The sequence below is a fragment of the Gymnoscopelus braueri genome, assembly GCF_963280865.1.
Source record: "Gymnoscopelus braueri genome assembly, chromosome: 20".
In the NCBI taxonomy this organism is placed as follows: domain Eukaryota; kingdom Metazoa; phylum Chordata; class Actinopteri; order Myctophiformes; family Myctophidae; genus Gymnoscopelus; species Gymnoscopelus braueri.
In genome coordinates, this window is record NC_137622.1 from 20,711,460 (window position 1) to 20,730,142 (window position 18,683).

General features: G+C 42.0%; 1 protein-coding gene across 1 annotated transcript; it reads left to right on the top strand.

Moving 5' to 3' along the window:
* The first annotated feature begins 2,331 nt into the window (after positions 1-2,331).
* scyl1 (SCY1-like, kinase-like 1) lies at positions 2,332-18,682 on the top strand. The gene is made up of 18 exons (XM_080416407.1): positions 2,332-2,519; positions 3,971-4,111; positions 5,472-5,594; positions 5,829-6,058; positions 6,297-6,387; positions 7,584-7,739; positions 8,425-8,583; positions 8,886-8,993; positions 9,196-9,309; positions 9,438-9,593; positions 10,039-10,227; positions 12,026-12,101; positions 12,269-12,466; positions 12,712-12,863; positions 12,996-13,085; positions 13,425-13,769; positions 15,477-15,555; positions 16,951-18,682. The coding sequence occupies exons 1-18, from the start codon at positions 2,412-2,414 to the stop codon at positions 17,073-17,075; spliced, it is 2,640 nt and encodes an 879-aa protein (XP_080272533.1). The 5' UTR covers positions 2,332-2,411; the 3' UTR covers positions 17,076-18,682.
* Position 18,683: the final 1 nt, after the last annotated feature.

Sequence of the window (18,683 nt, forward strand, 5' to 3'; positions counted from 1 at the left end):
TGTTGAGGCAGATATTTGAAATATCAATATTTAGCATTGAGTAGAGTCCCCCCTCCCCTTTTCCCCTTTTTATTTCCTTTCACACTTGCAGTCCATTTTTCTCTCTTCTCCCTTTCCCACGTCCTGGTATAAATGAATAAAGTGATTTATTTATTTTTTTAAAATGGGGGAAAAGGACAGAAAAGGAACATGTATCCCAATGGAGTATTGGCATAAGTAAAAGTTTTTAAAGCATATGAATAGAAAGCAAGGCTGTCCTGTGAGTATGACAGGAATACACATATATGAAATGTCAAAGCTATAGGCTAGTGCTGTGGTTCTCAAAGTGGGGTCCAGGGACCCTCAGGGTTTTTTGAAGGGGTTCCAAATGGACCCTTAAGTGATATTTTTGGTCAAAACAATACGTGTTTTGTTAAAAGGTTAAAGCACTATATTCTGATATCATTCATTGTGTTTATTCAATAACAGGGGTCCCCCCACCCTCCAGCTCTTTAATAAACAGAAAATACATTTTCAGATGAGTGGAAACTTTTCAACCAATCAGCAGAGAGTACCAATTTATCCGCTTCAATTTTATATTGTTCCAGTTCCAATTCTGTCTGCTAATTTCTTTGTGTCATCACTTCCTATTTCACTTGTTTATCCTGTATTCTTTATGAGTTCTCCCTCCTGATTGGATAAAATTGGTATCCTGGGCTGGCCTAAGCCTGGTGACGCAAGGTTAATCCTGACCTGAAAAAATGCATGTTCTGTTTATTAAAGAGCTGGAGAGACAGGGAGACCCCTGTTACTGAACACACTTATTTTAACAAAGGAATATCTCTTACCCTACCTTTAACTCTGAAAGTGTTAACCCTGTAAGTGTCCATTTGGTTCCATTTGTGCACACCCAGAATTATGGTGTCCATGAAATTTAAATGTTTGAGAACCACTTTGTTACACCCTAGTCAAAAAATCCTATTGGATTCTTATCGGAATTTAATAATCTGATTCTAATAGAACACTGGAAAATCCTATATGGAATTTTGACAAGGGCAGCATCAACTCAAGAACACGTGGTAGGCCTATTACATATAAATGATGGGTAGTATTTAACACCAACAGTGGGAGGCAGCAATATGCCAATGGACACTTTATATGACAGTAGCTTGATGTGATTTATACTGTGAATTAATAGGCAAATGAGAGCCATATTTGTAGTTTTGTTCCATAGATGAGCAGTTTGAATGGGATATGTATTGGCTTGTGGGGGGGGGACATAAATTGTCCCTCTTTTCTTTCCATTACAGTCACAAAGTTAGCTACTTGAAAGCCAACCTCAACTGCCAGCACATTTCACCTCTCTGAATCTGGATGAGTGTCACAGATGTTGGATAAATAATTCAAACATATACGTTTTATATGGGAGAAGAACATTGTATGGCTACAGTGATATAAAACTGTAGCCATACAGTTAATGTATGGGTCAAATCAATGGGTCAAATCAAAATCAAGTTAATGGGTCAAATCAAAATCAAGTTGTTTGTGTGAACTGATTTAAAAAATAATCTACAGTGCCTTGCTTATTTCCGAAGTGGTGTAAAGTAACTAAGTACATTTACTCAAGTACTGTACTTAAGTACAATTTTGAGGTATTTTTTACTTTACTGGAGTATTTCCAGTTTTCAGTACTTTTACTTCTACTCCACGACCACTACATCTCAGAGGCAAATATTGTACTTTTACTCCACTACAATTATTTGACAACTTTAGTTACTAGTTACTTTGCAGATATAAATTATTACATTATAAAACATACATTAACCACTTTAGCCCTATTTTATACCTAGGCTATTTGAAAATAGCAGATCTACAAGCTCACAACGCGTCGCATCACGACACGTTGTGAGCTTGTAGATCTGCTATTTTCAACCATTTAGTACTTTTACTTTTGGTACTTTAAGTACATTTTGATACCAATACTTTTGTACTTTTACTCAAGTAAATTTTGAATTCCGTAGTACTTCTACATTACAGTATCGATACTTTTACTTAAGTAAAACATTTGAGTACTTTTTCCACCACTGCTTATTTGTTATCAAAATGAATTTTGACCCTTTTTTATTTTATCTGCATATGAAATGGGCAAAGGCCCGTCCATCTTAGCGTCTGTTGAGAAACTTGATATGGCTAACTCGCCTAAATTCAAATGATATTTGACAGTGCGACATTTTTTAACATTTAATGATGGTTACCTACATGAAAATGGCTTTACTTTATCATGGAATAAGTAGCGGAACTAAAGTCTGCGCAGAAGGTTTTGACGGACTATTACCAAGTGTGCACTGTGCACCGCTAGCTTGCTACTGCGCTCGGGGGATATTCTTCTCTTTTTTGTGTATGTGCTTGATGCGGTGTGGAGGAGGAAAGATATGTGGTCCTTTTTTGCCAGGGATCCAGTCAAAGACTTTAATTATGAAATCCTGCCAGACACCGAAGAAGTGTCTGGAATATGGACACTTCATCGAGGGAAGAGAAAGGTAACTCAATGCACTGCTGCTGCCGAAAGACCCACAGTCAACGTTGTCAACAAGCTAACCCTGTTTACACCAAAATGAGTCAGCTGGAGAGTTATGTAGTTCCTCATGTCGGTTTGGGTTTGCTGTTGTTACTGTCCGTTTATAGCCTTGGATCAAGACTTATCGTAGATGTATTTTATCGAGTCTGGCTTTTACCTTCGTAAAAAATGTCAAAATCGATAAAATACTTCTATGATAGTCTTGAGCCAAGGCTAGTCCCTTTTATAAATGTACGATGTAAAACGGTGACCTGTTTTCCAGATACAAAAGGCTGATACTGTCATTTGAATTTCGATATCAAGTGTAGATATTTGTCGTCACATAATTCGACAGGTCACCAATTTCGGCATAACACACGGAACTAGCTAGCTTCGTGGCAGAGGCCTCTTTGGCTAGTATTATTTAGGTGTTGGACGTGGCAGCTGACTTGTTTATTCAACACATATGTCAGCCTCTCCCTCATTTATTCTGTCGATGTATTGTCAACCTTCATCACACATGATATTATTCACTGGCCGACTATTTTGTTGGTTACTTGCCTTCTTGACGATAGCTCATGACTTCATGTTTACGCTGGGAGACGCGTCCTTCTCGCCACGTCACCCAGCACTAAACCAGAATGTCAACAGGATAATCTTGTACCCAATTAAAGCCTAATTGATGTGTCACTAACTACATTGTCATTGTTAGGGCTACATAATCAAGTTGAAGTTTGTGTCTGTCTGTCACTCTGGACAGATGTGTCCAAATTATGGAGACAATCCCAAACTCTCCAACTTCGTGCGTCACAGTCACAGCTGTGCTCTTTACTGTCATAGACTGGCCTCCCAAGTGTTGACAATGGTATGACGTCATAGATGACTGACATCACAGACTGGCCTCCGTGTACTTTGTGCCTGTTTTGGCCTTGGATCAAGACTATCATATATGTATTTTATCGAGTCTGACTTTTACTTTCGTATCTATGATATGCAAATGTCAAAATCGATAAAATACATCCATGATAGTCTTGATTCAAGGCTATCTATGCCTGTTTGTTCACATGCACAACATTACTTATAAGAAACCATCCTTTAACGCTCAGGATTCTATGAAGGAGCTGCATCCTGGACTGTCTGTGACAAAAGTGACAGTCCAGGATTCAGTCACATAATCCTAGAGAGCTAGCTGCAGTGATAACCAAGCAAGCACTTCACTGAGCAAGCTAGTTTAACTAGTTGGCTGGGGAGTATAGCTTTACTTTTTTGTTTGTGCACTTCATCCTGAATAAATTCCGGTAATCCAAGCTCTTTCTGTGCCCTGATCTGGAATCTGTTCAATTGGAATTTACTAACTCGCAAGTCGCAAGCCATGAAAAATGCTAAAAGCACATGCAATCACATTCAGGGATTCTTTTCAAATCTTTTCACTAGACAAACGGAGAGCCGGTGTCTGTGTTTGTGTACGACGGGGCCCAAGGAACAGAACAGCAGACACAGCTAGCCAAGGCAGCATTCAAACGCATGAAGACCCTCCGGCACCCTAACATTCTGGCCTATGTTGATGGTTTGGATGTGAGTATGAGAGCAAGAGCATCTTTACAATCTACACTCGGTACCATTGTCTGAAATGTAAACTTGCCTAGTTGCTTACTGTACTACTTTATTTTTGAAAGAGTCTAAGTCTAGTAAAGATTTTGGTAGTAAGGGCAAAATCATTTAATTTAAGGTAACCACAGTGTTTTCAGTTTTACTTAACTTTTTTCTTTGTATATTGCCATGAAGTTTGAGGTGAGTATGATTCTGGTTATTGTCTTGTCGTGTAAATCGGGTTAATACTAGCTACAGTAGTTACACTGTAATGCTAGTAATTGTGTAGCCTCCTAGATATAGTAGTAGGTTCATCAGAGGATTGTGACATTGTCATGGATGGTGAGGAAGAAACCCTCAGTTGCAACCTCTCTACCTAAAGCAGAGGTCTTCAACAGGGGTTCCGCGACCCCTAGGGGGTCCGTGGAGGTACTGCAGGGGGTCCGCAAAATTGTTGTTTGATTAAACAATATTTTTGTTTTTAAAAACTTTAAAAACTTTTTTTTCCTTTTTTTCCCCCAAAAATTTCAAATTATCTTTAAACATGAATCCACCATATTTTAGCAAACAGATAAATGGAGGCACAATGCACAATAACATGGTATATTTATACATAATTTTGTAGAGAAAGGTCCTTTTTGCACAACTACTGGGACAGGTGCGTTGGAGCAGGCAACCCTGTTCATGTTTAGACATATAAAACACAATTTTATACATAATTATACAATATATGTGGTAGCCACCCCTACCCTACGAGGTAGGGGGTCCCTGCTCCATCTCCCCAACAGTTTGGGGGTCCCTGGCCTGAAAAGGTTGAAGACCCCTGACCTAAAGCATTGGTTCTCAACATGGGGTCCAAGGACCCCCAGGTGTCCTTGGGTGGGTTCCAGTTGATTGATAGCTACCAAATAGACCCATATGGGTCTACAACTCTGAGCTAAATTAACACTGATGATTTAATTTGACAGAGTCCCAGAGGTAAAAATCCAATTAAATTGTGGTCCATGGCCTAATGCATATCAAACTGGGGGACCTTGAAATTAAAAAGGTTGAGAATCACTGCCCTATAACACATTATATACAATAAATTCAAAAGCATTTCCTCTCCCGTAAAACCCACATTTATCACGACGGAGTCCGGAAGGTTTTGGAGTAGCTGGCGTAGGCGCACATGTGGCCATGGCTGCAGGAGAAACATTCAAAACATCAATTATTTTAATAGTGTACAAGGCCCCACCCAAACTGTTTCGCCAATGATGGTTGAGGGGCAAGCAAATGACCACAGCTAGCTATAATGGACCAGTGTTTAATTGAATAACCTTTAATATAGTTTGTTTTACTGTAGACAGAGAAGAGCCTCTATTTGGTGACTGAGCAGGTCACCCCTCTGGCCAGCCATCTGAAGGCCCAGGCAGAGAAGGGGGGTTCTGGGGAGCTGGAGGTGTCCTGGGGACTGCACCAGATTGTGGTAAGCAGAGGAACCATTGTATATTTTGTTTTTTTCTATCTGTCATGTTTTCTTTCTTTCCCTAAGCAATTGCCCTGCCTCCGACTCCAAACTGCATTCATTGCACCTCCACTCTCCAATCTATTTGCTTTCTCATTGCTGATGTCTCTCTCTGTGTATGATATGCACATTGTATTTCAAATACACAATGCCATGTCTTGACCACTCACCCCTGTTTTCTGTATGCACCTGCAGAAAGCGCTGAGCTTCCTAATAAATGACTGCCACCTGCTCCACAACAACCTGGGCATGTGTGCTGTTTTTGTGGATCGGGCAGGTGAGTGGAAGCTTGGTGCCCTTGACCACATGTCCCCAGAGCAAGGGGATCCCAGCGGGGCCTCATTGCCACCCCCTAAAGCAGTATATCCTGACATGGAGAGATATGACCCGCCAGAGACTCCGAACAGCAACACAGGAGAGAAATGGTGAGAGAGAGTGAGAGTAAAAAGGATGAGGTTAGGAGAGGGATTATGTGAGTAACAAAACTTTTCAAGAGTGTGAGAAAAAGGAATACAATGACGGAGAACATGCATTTTAGTGGAAATGGGACACTGAACAGCCAGAGTACAATTTTTACGTATTCATGATATTCTCATAATGTCACATGCTCATCACCTATGTCTTCCCATGCGATTTAATTTGTGTGTGTGTTTTGCTCTCCAGGGCAGGGGAGGTGTGGCGGTTGGGCTGCCTTATCTGGGAAGTTTTCAACGGGCCACTCCCTCGTGCATCCTCTTTACGCTCTTTGGGAAAGGTATGACACACCAAAAGCAGCTGATGTTGTACTACACATCCTGTTGATTAACTCATAGGCCATCACTCTTAAGCTGATTCCATGCTGTCATAGTACACATAGGGCCTAGGCTATTGTTGCCCACATTGAGTAAAGCCCTATTCACACAGGACTAGCGTTACGTGGGGAGCTCATGTAATTTCTAAATTACAATGTGTCATTTTGTATGTATTTACTGACATTATCTATTACCCTCAAATGGAACCAAATGGACCTTTAACACATTGAATGCCAGTCGCGTAGATCTACGCGAACCTATTTAAAGCCGCAGCGTGCCAGTCGCGTAGATCTACGCGAACCGCCGATTCCCATTGAAATTGCCCCAGGTGCACTTTCCGATTTTTTTTGATCCATTTCCGTTTCCGGTTTCCGGTCGGAAACAGAATTATTCGGGTTCCGGTTTTTTCGATTCCCATTGAAATTGCCCCAGGTGCACTTTCCGAATTTTTTTGATCCATTTCCGTTTCCGGTTTCCGGTCGGAAACAGAATTATTCGGGTTCCGTTTTTTTCGATCGTATCCGCTTCCTGTCTGGGATCCTGTTTAAAACTCGATTTTCTCGGTTGTTGTTTTTCTCCTCGCTGATCACTGTTTAGCGTTGATCCACTGTATCTTCAAGATGGCGGCTCGCATTTGGAAACTATTTTCGCTGGCCGTTTCTCACAGATCCGCTGTGTGTTTAGAACCAAATGAACGCGCACTTTTAACTTATTTAGCGAGGTCTGTGGCGACATGAAAAAAACAAAAAAACAACAATAAAACGCTGGCACTGGTGAGTACATTATGAGATTAAACTCTGGCATGGAATGTGTTAATTACGGGTCCTTTTGGTTCCATCTGTAGCCTATAGAGTTTACCGTTTACGTGGACAATATTTCTTCAATCTGATTGAAATAATTCTGATTAGAGAGGCATGGGACCATTTTCTTGCTCATAGCACTGCTGCTGGAACAATGATTGTACTGTTGTTCTGACTACTAAATGTTTAATTTTGTTCTAAGTTTGTACATTTACCCTGGGCCATTGGATTTCTTATAAGTAAAGGCAATTAGCACAACTGCTTAGGATTTGTGCGACTATCAGAAAACATTTAGGTAAAGGGTTGAGGACATGTGAATAGTGCTGTTGTTTAATCTTCTGTTTACTCGGTGTCCTCAGGTTCCCAAAGTCTTGGTTCCCCATTACTGTGAGCTGGTGGGGGCCAACCCACGGGCTCGGCCCAACCCTGCCCGCTTCCTCCAGAACTGCAGGGCCCCCGGTGGCTTTCTCAGTAACAGCTTTGTGGAGAGCAACCTTTTCCTGGAGGAGATTCAGGTCTGCTACTGATGACCCCCCCCCCACACACACACACACACACACACACACATACACACATACACACACACACACACACACACACACACACACACACACACACACACACACACACACACACACACACACACACACACACACACACAACTGTGGCTTTCACACTCTATCTGTGAAGTCACACTCCACAGTAAAAAGATATGTGCCAGGATGTTCTTCACAACCAAAACCAACTAGCTTAGCAACTAGTTTATTTGTATAGCACATTTTAACAACAATGCAATTCCAAATACTTTACATAGAACACTAAGTATTAAGATATTAAGAGCTTTAAATTAAGAGAGTGCAATACAAATACTGTGAATACAAACTGAAGTCTGCTTCCCCATGTTCAAAAGCAGACCTGTCCCACACGACCTGAGGAGGTCTGGATGGCTCTTTAAATACAGTAGAACAAATCTTGTTCTAAAATACATTTTGTAATCTTTGGCTCCAAAAACAATTACTATTGTCTTCATTTTAATTGAAGAAAATTACTGCTCATCCAATTGTTGATTTATTATTAAACGCATTTGCTCAGCGTTTGTATTTGACTAATAGTCCTCTGGTGATATGGTTATGGATATATTATTATTTTACTTAAAACCGGCAGCCAGCTAAACACAATTTTGTGTGTGTGTGTGTTCAGATTAAGGACCCAGCAGAGAAGCAGCAATTCTTCCAGGATCTGAGCGATAACCTGGACTCTTTCCCAGAGGATTTCTGCAAACACAAGGTGCTGCCCCAGCTGCTCACTGCTTTTGAATTTGGCAATGCTGGTGCTGTGGTCCTCACACCTCTTTTCAAGGTAACAGTTCAATTTGATTTATTTATAACATTTTGAATTATTTGTTTATATTTCCCCCCCCCCCCCCTGCAAAATATCTGCATAATTTCATGAACAGGAGCTGATATCACAGTCGGTATGCTTCAGACAGAGTTTAGACCAGGATACCCAACGCATTCTCACTCCCAAGGCATCATATGGTGCCGCTTGGTCAAGGTACCTTTCATGTCTGATGCTGACGTCGTGGGTGCCCTTTTCACACAGCCATTCACTTTTATGTTTTTCTGTCTATAACTATGTCGCTGTTTCTCTCTGTCTGCCAGGTGGGGAAATTCCTGTCAGCAGAGGAGTACCAACAGAAGATCATTCCTGTTATCGTTAAGATGTTCTCCTCCACTGACCGAGCCATGAGGATACGACTGCTGCAACAGGTACTTGGACAGGGTCAGACAGGGGGCACGTGTTGCGAATGATCATGACGTTACCATCTTGTAACTGCTTTTATTGACACCAATCCTCACATCTCTGCACTGGCTTCCAGTGAGTCATATAATTTACATTATGAACTTGAGAAATCTCAGGTCAACTGTTCCCAGAGTTAACCACTTAAACCCTATACTTTCTCGCCCTCAGATGGAACAGTTCATTCAGTATTTGAATGAGGCAGCAGTCAACTCTCAGATATTCCCTCACGTTGTCCATGGCTTCACAGACACCAACCCTGCTATCAGAGAACAGACTGTAAAGGTATTATACAACAACAATGAACAATTTCCTTACTTCCTGCTCATGATTAATACCGTGTGTTATTGGGATAACTGGTCCGTTCTCAGTGTTAAAACTTGCCTTTTTCGTTCTCATCTTCCATCCTGCAGTCCATGCTGCTGTTGGCTCCCAAGCTGAATGAAACCAACCTGAACCAGGAGCTGATGCGGCACTTTGCCAGGCTGCAGGCCAAAGACGAGCAGGGTCCCATTCGCTGCAACACTACCGTCTGTCTCGGAAAGATTGCACCCTACCTCAATGCTGGGGTAAAGCCCACGAAAATACACAAACACACTGAATAACTGTCATTCATGAGCAGGCTGAGAATACTTTCCTTCTACTCTTTTTTTTTTTCCTCCTTTGAGGAGAAACTGAAAAGTGGTGTGTTGTTGCATTAATCCAGTCAAGTATAACGAGTCCATAATGGTGGCAAAACAGCCCTACCTCTGTTTACTGATAGGATTGGTCCTCTGCCATGTTTTTAAACCTATAGAAGGGATGATGTTTATGTTCTGCCCTCTGAACAGGATGCATATGCATTTGCTATAAATTGCAATAAATCAACTGCTAGCTTTATCAAAGGTAGCCCCTCATTGATTCCATTGATTCCGTGGGAGAAATTCTGTTTCAGCTTCACCCAGCTCCTAACCAAAAAAAAAAAAAAAAAAACATTCTCCTTCGACTCTCATACCATCAACCGTCTCTTCTTAGACCCGACAGCGTGTGCTGATTTCGGCCTTCTCACGGGCCACCAAGGACCCGTTTCCAGCCTCGCGGTCTGCTGGTGTGCTGGGGTTTGCTGCCACACACAACTACTACAGCGTATTGGAGAGCGCCAGGCGCATCCTGCCCACCCTTTGCACACTCACTATTGACCCTGATAAGAACGTCAGGGAACAGGTGAGACATTGTGGCGGATTGCATTCATCAGTGTGTGACACATTGCTGAAGTCCGGGCGGCCGAAAGTGCGATCCTCCTTGTATTAACTTGAATTCTCACAAGGACAATTTGCTTTCTTCAAATGATACTTGTCTCTTTCCTTTTGGATTGAATCCTGGATATGCACCATCAGTTTTTCATAATATGCTTTTAACCCCCAATACACTTGAATGTACAGTGATAAATGTAGGCGTTTGTAGGTAGAAAGACATGGCAAAACACACCATGACAAATGAAAATGCAGTAACATTTTCTGTTCACCTTTTTCTGAGACAGCATCACATGTTGATCACAGGATCTCAGACACCTGGTTCATTTTAAAACTAGGAGGCTAAGGGCCCGTACACACTGCAGGAGATTGGGTCCGAGATTGCTGTCGCCGACATTTTTTGGCGCTCGCCGACAAAACCTCCCGATCTGACGCAGATCGGCCTTTGATCTGCGAGATAATGCTCGCTGTGTGTGAAAGGCACCGCGAGACGATATGGCCGCGATTATCCGCTCTGCGACGGCTTTCCGACCGTTTTCAGATAACTACCATGTTAGATATTCAGCTCTGTCTGGGACAGGACAGCAGACAATATCATACACTATGAACGGGGCTGCGACCACCTTGCGAGGAGATGCACGCTACAGCCAATGAGAGCACATTACAGCCACCGTGGCTAGGGGGGCGTCGCTGGATCTGACCACAACAAACAGTCCCTACCGCAATATTACCGTCCAGTCCTGTACATTATAAAACAAAATGAGAGAGTGAGCGAGCCTGGTGGGCTGTTTATTTTAAAGGAATTGTACAGAGAGAGAGAGAGAGCGAGACAGAGACAGAGAGCGACCTCTGTGTGTGTGTGTGTGTGTGTGTGTCTTTGAGTGCAGCAGCATGCGTGTGACACAGCGTTGCCAGATGTTGCGAGAGAAATAAGCAACCATGTCTATGAAAACAAGCCCAAGAAACGGCCACTTGAGCACTTTAAACCTATTTACAAATACATTGGATATTTTAAAATAGCCGATCTACAAGCTCACAACGCTTCGCAGCTATTTTCAAAGAAAAATCTTGTGGAATATTTTCCAAATCCACACAAATCTTGTATGGGGGTCTAAAGACGCTTATAATAAGTGGACATGGCAACCCTGTCACTGACTGCTTCAGCGCAATTGACGTGCGAGAGAGAGAGAGAGAGAGAGAGAGCGAGAGAGGGGGGAGAGGGAGAGGGAGAGAGGCATATCACGGGATACGTCGATTAAAATGAATTGGAATAAACTCAAATGTATGTATTGGGTCTGACTCTGGAGATAGCATCCTAGTGAACTATCCTACAGTGTGTCAGTCCTTGTCGGGGATCAATCCTGTTGTGAAGACCACAACGATATTATGACAGCCGATTTCAAGAAATAAACTCCTGCAGTGTGTTATGCTTAACGATCAGATGACCCCCCGACCACTTTAAGGTCTTGCAGTCTGTACCTGCCTTAAGTATATCATTTGTCAAAAGAAAACATAGTGGCCTGGCATCATCTGTTGGTGACACAAACTGCAGGTGCTCCAGTCACCTAGCAGACTCTAACAATGTCAAGTACAGAGTATCGAAGGCTTTGTTTGATTTAAAGCTGCAATCCGTGAGTTGTATGTCCTCTCCCGATAGTGAGATAATTGAACATATAACACCTAGAATTGTGGGAGACAAAACATCTGTTATAAACTTTTTTTTGGTGGTGTCAATTGGATTCTGCTCACTTTGTGTTCTCCCTCATCAGGCTTTCAAAGCCATTAGGAGTTTCTTGTCCAAGTTGGAAACGGTATCAGAAGACCCAGCCATGCTGGCTGAGATAGGTATGTAATGTATAGATAGCTCTTGTTTGATATTCGAGAAGCCAGTAGGATTTTGTTCATTTCAGTACGGTATGAAAATCAACTTGCAGAGACTTCATTCTTGCTTGAGATACGTAATCACTCTAAGTCACATCACATGGTTATTTTTTGTTTCTGTGTCTCCGTAGAAAAGGATGTCCTGTCATCGACTCAGCCTGTGGGTGCGTCTTCCAGCTGGGCAGGCTGGGCAGTGACTGGCGTCTCGTCACTGACCTCCAAGCTGATTCGCAACGCACCAGGAACAGAGGGAGGCACAACGGCAGAACCCAGTGAGCCGGTCCATGCCTCCAGCCCTAGTTCTCCCACTGAAGAAGCACCGGTCCCTGGTATGGAAAAGGGCTACACCAGTACCAATACTGGTGCTGAGTAATGTCGTCCTGATACCAGTCTAAATTAGCTTATGTCTCAATTTGGCACGAGACAATTTTCACAGTAATGCAATCAATGTATATACAGTAAATATCTTGCTGTAATAATGTACACACCTTGCATTTACAAATGTATAAGCATTATCAACCGGATCCTTATCTCCTCTATGGTTTTCTAACTTTCTGCATTTTATCCCTCACAGATTCTGTAGCCAAAACACCACAGGCCTCTCGGACTCACCACACGGCCTCTGACACAGCCCAACAATCCCATACTGTAGAAGAGACCGAGAAGAGTAGTGAACCAATAGGAGAAGACCGCTGGGACGAGGAGGAAGACTGGGGAAGCTTGGAGGTAGGACACAGGATTTGAGCATTGCTTTATATCTGTGGTTCTCAACCTGTGTGGGCCGTGAGGATTTTGACAGGTTGGCCCCCCAAATAATCACAATTTAATTTATCCGAAACTGTTGACACTTTCACCAAGGAACCAGAGAAGGCTCATGCAGACCCAGATGATTGGAATGCTGATTGGTCAGGAGCGGCGTCATCAAGAAAGAAGGCCAATGATAGAGGAGTATGTTTAAATTCTTCATTGTGTAGTTTTGATTTTCTATCATTTTTATTTTAAAAAAGCACAACTACTGCATTTTGGATGCACCACTAGTGGATTTTATCTTGAACCAATATTAGACTACATACTGTAATATTATTTACAGAGACTTTCCACAATACTGAATCTGAAGTAAAGAGCTTCCAGCAATGTGATAAAACTGTAGCATTGATTATTATCAAGTTAAAGCAAAGTTTCATTGATCAGATCGCTAAAAAATAATCATACTTGAAAGAAAATTGTTATTGGTGCATCCATACACATAGCGGCCTAATGTCCATTACAATACTCTATCAACTCCAGGCTGGCCGGGTGTCCGCTGATGCAGTGAAAAAGCAGAGCTCTGATTGGAGTAGCTCAGGTTGGGATGCAGATGACAGCTGGTCCAATGAGAAGGAGGGCCAGGGACAGAGTTCAGCTGGCGAGGAAGGCTGGGGCAATGACTGGGCAGAAGAGGAGACAGACATGACCGCAACCACGACCACAACCAATAAGGATGTCCCTTTGCCAGAGGGCGTGCCAGAGGGCGTGCGTCTAGCTAGCGAATACGACTGGGACAGCACTAGCACGTCCAAATCAGCCAGTCAGAATGACCTGTTTGCCAGTATATCCCAGAGAAGCACACCCACTGCCGCTACCACGACCACGGTGAGATTGTAAAGAAAGAAGATGAGTGTGAACGGTGCAAGAATTGGGCTAGAGAGGAAGGAGATTGCAAGGAGGTTCTAGCTGGATGGAATATGGGAGAAATGGAAGGGTGAGGAAGAAGGCGGTAGATCAATAGAAAAATGAAAGGCTGAGGAAGAAGAGGTAGATGGAATGATAGGCAGGTAGTCTCTCAGACATTTGGCTCCCTCATTTTTAAAATGTTTCAGCCTAACAGTCTATTCTTCGGATGCTCTGAAAATGAATAGAAAATAAAGTAAAATACATTTTCATAAACACTGTTGTGATTGGTCAGTCTGAAGAAGCAGATGACAGCTTCCTGTTAAATATTTTTGGAACGGAATTACTAACTCTAACATTCAAAGATTGTGGAAGAGATAGTCATGGCTTGAGATGCTTTAGGAGGAGAGAGAAACTGATGGAAGGAATGGGAAGAAGGAAGCAGGGGGTGAGAGCGTGAAGGATAGAGAAATGAATAATAAACGTTATATAGTACTTTTCAAATCAAAGTTACAAAGTGTTTTAAATGGCAAGAAATATAACAGAATGATTAAGAACTAGAAAATGTGCTCCTCGGAGCACAAGTCTCCGCCAGCAGACTATAGCAATTATATTATCATAGCAATAACTAATGAGATACAGTAGAGTAAAAGATATACAATGTTTGCTCACACAAAGCGAAAACATATTCTCCACCTGTGTTTGATCAGCTTTGGCCTTCTGCGCCTTTGTTTAGGTGCGCCAATGTTAGGTGTTCTCAGAGGGACACACACACGCACGGACGGGTGATTTGGACTAGAAGATACTGTTCCAATCAAGACTGTCTTACCTCGCTTCAAAAACATAAACGTTTTTTTGAAGTGACACACCTATTTATAGGATTGTATTTCGTCATGCATTCCTCTAGCCAATCAAAGGCATTGGTGTCAACATATTAATACGTATTAAGATTTCGGTCTTGTTGTGGGATCAATTCAACTCTAGTCCTCTTCTGTGTTACTGTTGTAGATGAGTATGCTTTCTTAGCTTTGGCCTTCTGCGCCTTTGCTTGACCAATGTCAGGTGTTCTCAAAGGGACACACACACGCACGGACGGGTGATTTGGACTAGACGATACTGTTCCAATCAAGACTGATTGATCCTGTCTTACCTCGCTTCAAAAAAGTGACACACCTATTTATAGAATTTTATTTCGTCACGTGTCCCTCTAGCCAATCAGAGACATTGATGTCAACATATTGACACGTATTAAGAGTTCGGCTTTGTTGTGGGATCATTTCAACTCTAGTCCTCTTCTACGTTACAATTGTAGATGAGTATGCTTTCTTAGCTTTGGCCTTCTGCGCCTTTGCTTGACCAATGTTAGGTGTTCTCAGAGGGAAACACACACGCACAGACGGGTGACTTGGACTTACTGAAGGTACTGTTCCAATCAAGTCTGATTGATCCTGTTTTACCTCACTTCAAAAAAGTGACACACCTATTTATAGAATTTTATTTCGTCACGTGTCCCTCTAGCCAATCAGAGGCATTGGTGTCAACAAATTGACACGTGTCACGTGGAGCTTGCCCAATGTTAGCTTGGCTAACAATGTTTGCTCACACAAAGCGAAAACATATTCTCCACCTTCGGCGGAGACAACTAGTCATTGATTAATGTGTTTGTGCATGTTTTATTCTTGCTGTAAGGCTGGAGATGGTTGGGGCTCAGAGGCAACAGGAGAGTGGGCTGCTGAGGAGAGCTGGGAGTCAGTGGATGGAAACCAGGGTAAGACTTTAAAAAAAATCACACCCAGTGTGAAGTGGGCGGTGTGGTCATCACAGTGGTCATCACAGTGACGGAAGCTCACTTCAGAAAAATATGGATTTTTTGAAGTCCATAGTCCTATTTATAGGTTATTAATGTCATCATGTGTCTCGCTAGCCAATCACAGTGCTGAATAGAGTCAGCCAATAGAGTCAGCCAATCACAGTACAGCTAGGGGTGTACTAATGAGCCAATCACAGTACAGAGAATGAGGTGTCCCAACCCCACTTATAGGGGCGGCTACACCGCCCAAAAATGATCAGCTCTCATCAGGAACTCACAATCCTGAGCTGCGGTTAGACGGCCCAAGTCACACTTAAGGTGGTCCCCCCCCACAAGCTAATCAGGGTACTCTCGGAACGGTTGTTCCCCGTTCTAGCCTAAGCCTGGTCGGGGGTGATTATCTGGCAAGATTATCCTGTAGTGAGAGCGTTACAAAGATCCAGTCTTAAACCTTCCGAGTTCCTTACAGATGATCAAGGCTGAGAGTATGCAACTGGGGCAAAAACAAACCTTCCGCTTTTACCCAGTTGGATTGGTCTTCCGTTACGTTTTGATTGAAAAATCCACTCATCGCCACTGATTCAGGACCTCTGCTGCCGAGAAGGCCTTTTTCAATTTCAAGTGAAACTTCTTCTGAATCGGTACAGTGGTCATCTGGGAGTAGAGCTGTCACGATTAGGAAATTGTACTTTATTAATTGTCACTCAAAATAACTGTGATTAACGATTTAATTGTGTCTCTGTCATTGAACATTAAAACATTATCAATAGAAATTTCTCTTTGGCTTTTCGGCATCGTAAACAAAAGTTGTTCAGGGCAATTACTTTATACTTTCAAAAAAACATTAATAGTGGAAATAGCAAATCTAGTTATAAGCTTTTCCACTATTTTTGAAAATGTTTGAAAATATATGAACATTTTTAACATGATAATGATTATGACGATTATGCTAAAAACTATTGCGATTATCTCAAATAATTGCGATTATGTAATCATTGCGACAGGCCTACCCGGGAGTGCACGAACATGGTATGATATAGGACTATACTTCAGAGTACTGACCTGAACCGTTGAAATAAACACTTGATTTCAATACATAATCATTTGTTAGCATTATGAAATGTCCATGTACATACTCTTCTTAGAATTTGTGTGTCAAGTTACCCAGTAAGCCTAATTTATACTTTATGAATGTCACTTGATGAAAATGTGCTTATTTTTGTCGTACACACTTGTGCGATTGCTCGACGTGTCTCATGTATACGATTGTTTTTAGTTATTGCAAAATATCCCACAGATAATTCATGTCACTGTTGTCAACATTCTGCCTTCCTGTCTTTGTCTGTCCACCAGGTCTGAGCAAGGCGGAGGTCTCCAAGAAGAAACGAGAGGAGAGGAGGAAAGAACTGGAGGCCAAGCGGGCAGAGCGCAAGGCTGCCAAAGGTCCTCTCAAATTGGGTGCGCGCAAACTAGACTGACCGGAACAGGAAGCTTGAAAGAAATGGGGGAGGGAGGAAAGAACATTGAGTGCAATGACTGGACACTGACTCCCGCAGGAATGGAGGCAATTGCACAGGTATGGAAAGTTCAACATTCCATGAACAATGAAAGACAAGGAGAGCATGTAAGGGGTGGCAGATGATGATGCTGTGAACCTGCGTGCAGTCACTACCATGGAGGCTGCTCGCTGGTTGAGCAGAGGAGAATAAAACAGTTGCTCTGCTTTCTGATTCTCTGTCTTCATATCTTTGGGGGAACAGATAGGATGTAACCAATCGCTGCTCTTGGCCTGGTATGTATCTAAGCAGTGTATTCAGTTTTGCGCAATAGTGTGGATGGAGTTTGTCAAGTCAGAGATCACTGGCTCTATTCTTACTAAATAAAATATTGAAAAGAAAAGGCAGACACAGAAAAGCATAGAATAAAAGGTGAAGTAGAAAACCGCACTACACTTCTGGCAGAAGAGGCATGAGTTGATCCGACTATCAGAGGAACTTTCTCATCACACTATGTCTCATTTTTTTAAATGCAAATTTCAGTTGCAGTTGTAAAATGTATTGTACATAGGCAACGCATCCTGTCTTAAATGACATGACGTCACATGTTTTTTTTAAAGGTTGAAATATATAGCTATATACAAAGGTGTATTATGCAGAACACAGACACTCATACAGAGGATATGAATGTTTTAGCTCTACTGTCACTAATAACAGATTTAAGACTTTGTTAAAGTCTATGCATGCATGCACTTGTGTGTGTGATCTTCCAAGTTATTTCTAGTTTCTTTGGTTCACTGTACTGTATTCTACCGTTCCAACCCACCCCTGGAAGGTGATGAGCTTCACTTGTTCCACATCTATAGACTGCACTTCATGCCGAATGACATACACTTGTGTTAGAGCCATAACAGGCACACCATGAAATATGCCACATCTCAAATTGAGGTTTGATGTCCTGTACTATTGGTCTAATATCAATATGCTCATTCATGTAAGTCTGCCATTTATGTGGCTTTGCTTACATTTCCAGTGAGTTGTAATAGGGTGGTGGTGGAGTGTTGATGGGAAGGAAATTGGTTTTATTTTTAAGACTGTTACTTTTTTTGTAAGAGGGAATTTTGTCATGGCATTGTGACAATGTCCTACAATTTTGTAGGCTCCAACAAAAACACCAGTGGCTTTACCCGGGGTAAAAACTAGAGCAATGCATGTCAATTCTGGGCCAATCAACAATATTGGCATGACATTGGGGGGGAGGTCAGGGTAAAGGGAATTGTATCATTTTATTTTCTTTGTGCCTTTGTTTGATTGCAGCACTGTAAGGTTCATGCTCAAGAAGTAAATGTTTCAGGTAGAGTGACGAGATAAAATCCAGGTCTACTTGATGTCAATGCATTATGTTCATTCCACATGTCCCTGGTAAGTGTTAGGCAGGTAAGGAACTGTGCTGCTTCATTCTTAAATCTGCTAAGTACAAATGCCCAATATTTTCTTTTCATGCCAAAATGAACAGTATGATGGATTCTTTTAGAGAATATCTTATATGTGTAACATGTGAGCTTATCCAAAAATTAAAAAAATATCGTA

Bases quoted from the DNA above. Each gene is read 5' to 3' on its own strand.
- scyl1 (XM_080416407.1), top strand. From the start codon at position 2,412: ATGTGGTCCTTTTTTGCCAGGGATCCAGTCAAAGACTTTAATTATGAA. The intron at 6,388-7,583 runs GTATGACACACC...CGGTGTCCTCAG, and splicing joins CTTTACGCTCTTTGGGAAAG to GTTCCCAAAGTCTTGGTTCC. The intron at 15,556-16,950 runs GTAAGACTTTAA...TCTGTCCACCAG, and splicing joins GTCAGTGGATGGAAACCAGG to GTCTGAGCAAGGCGGAGGTC.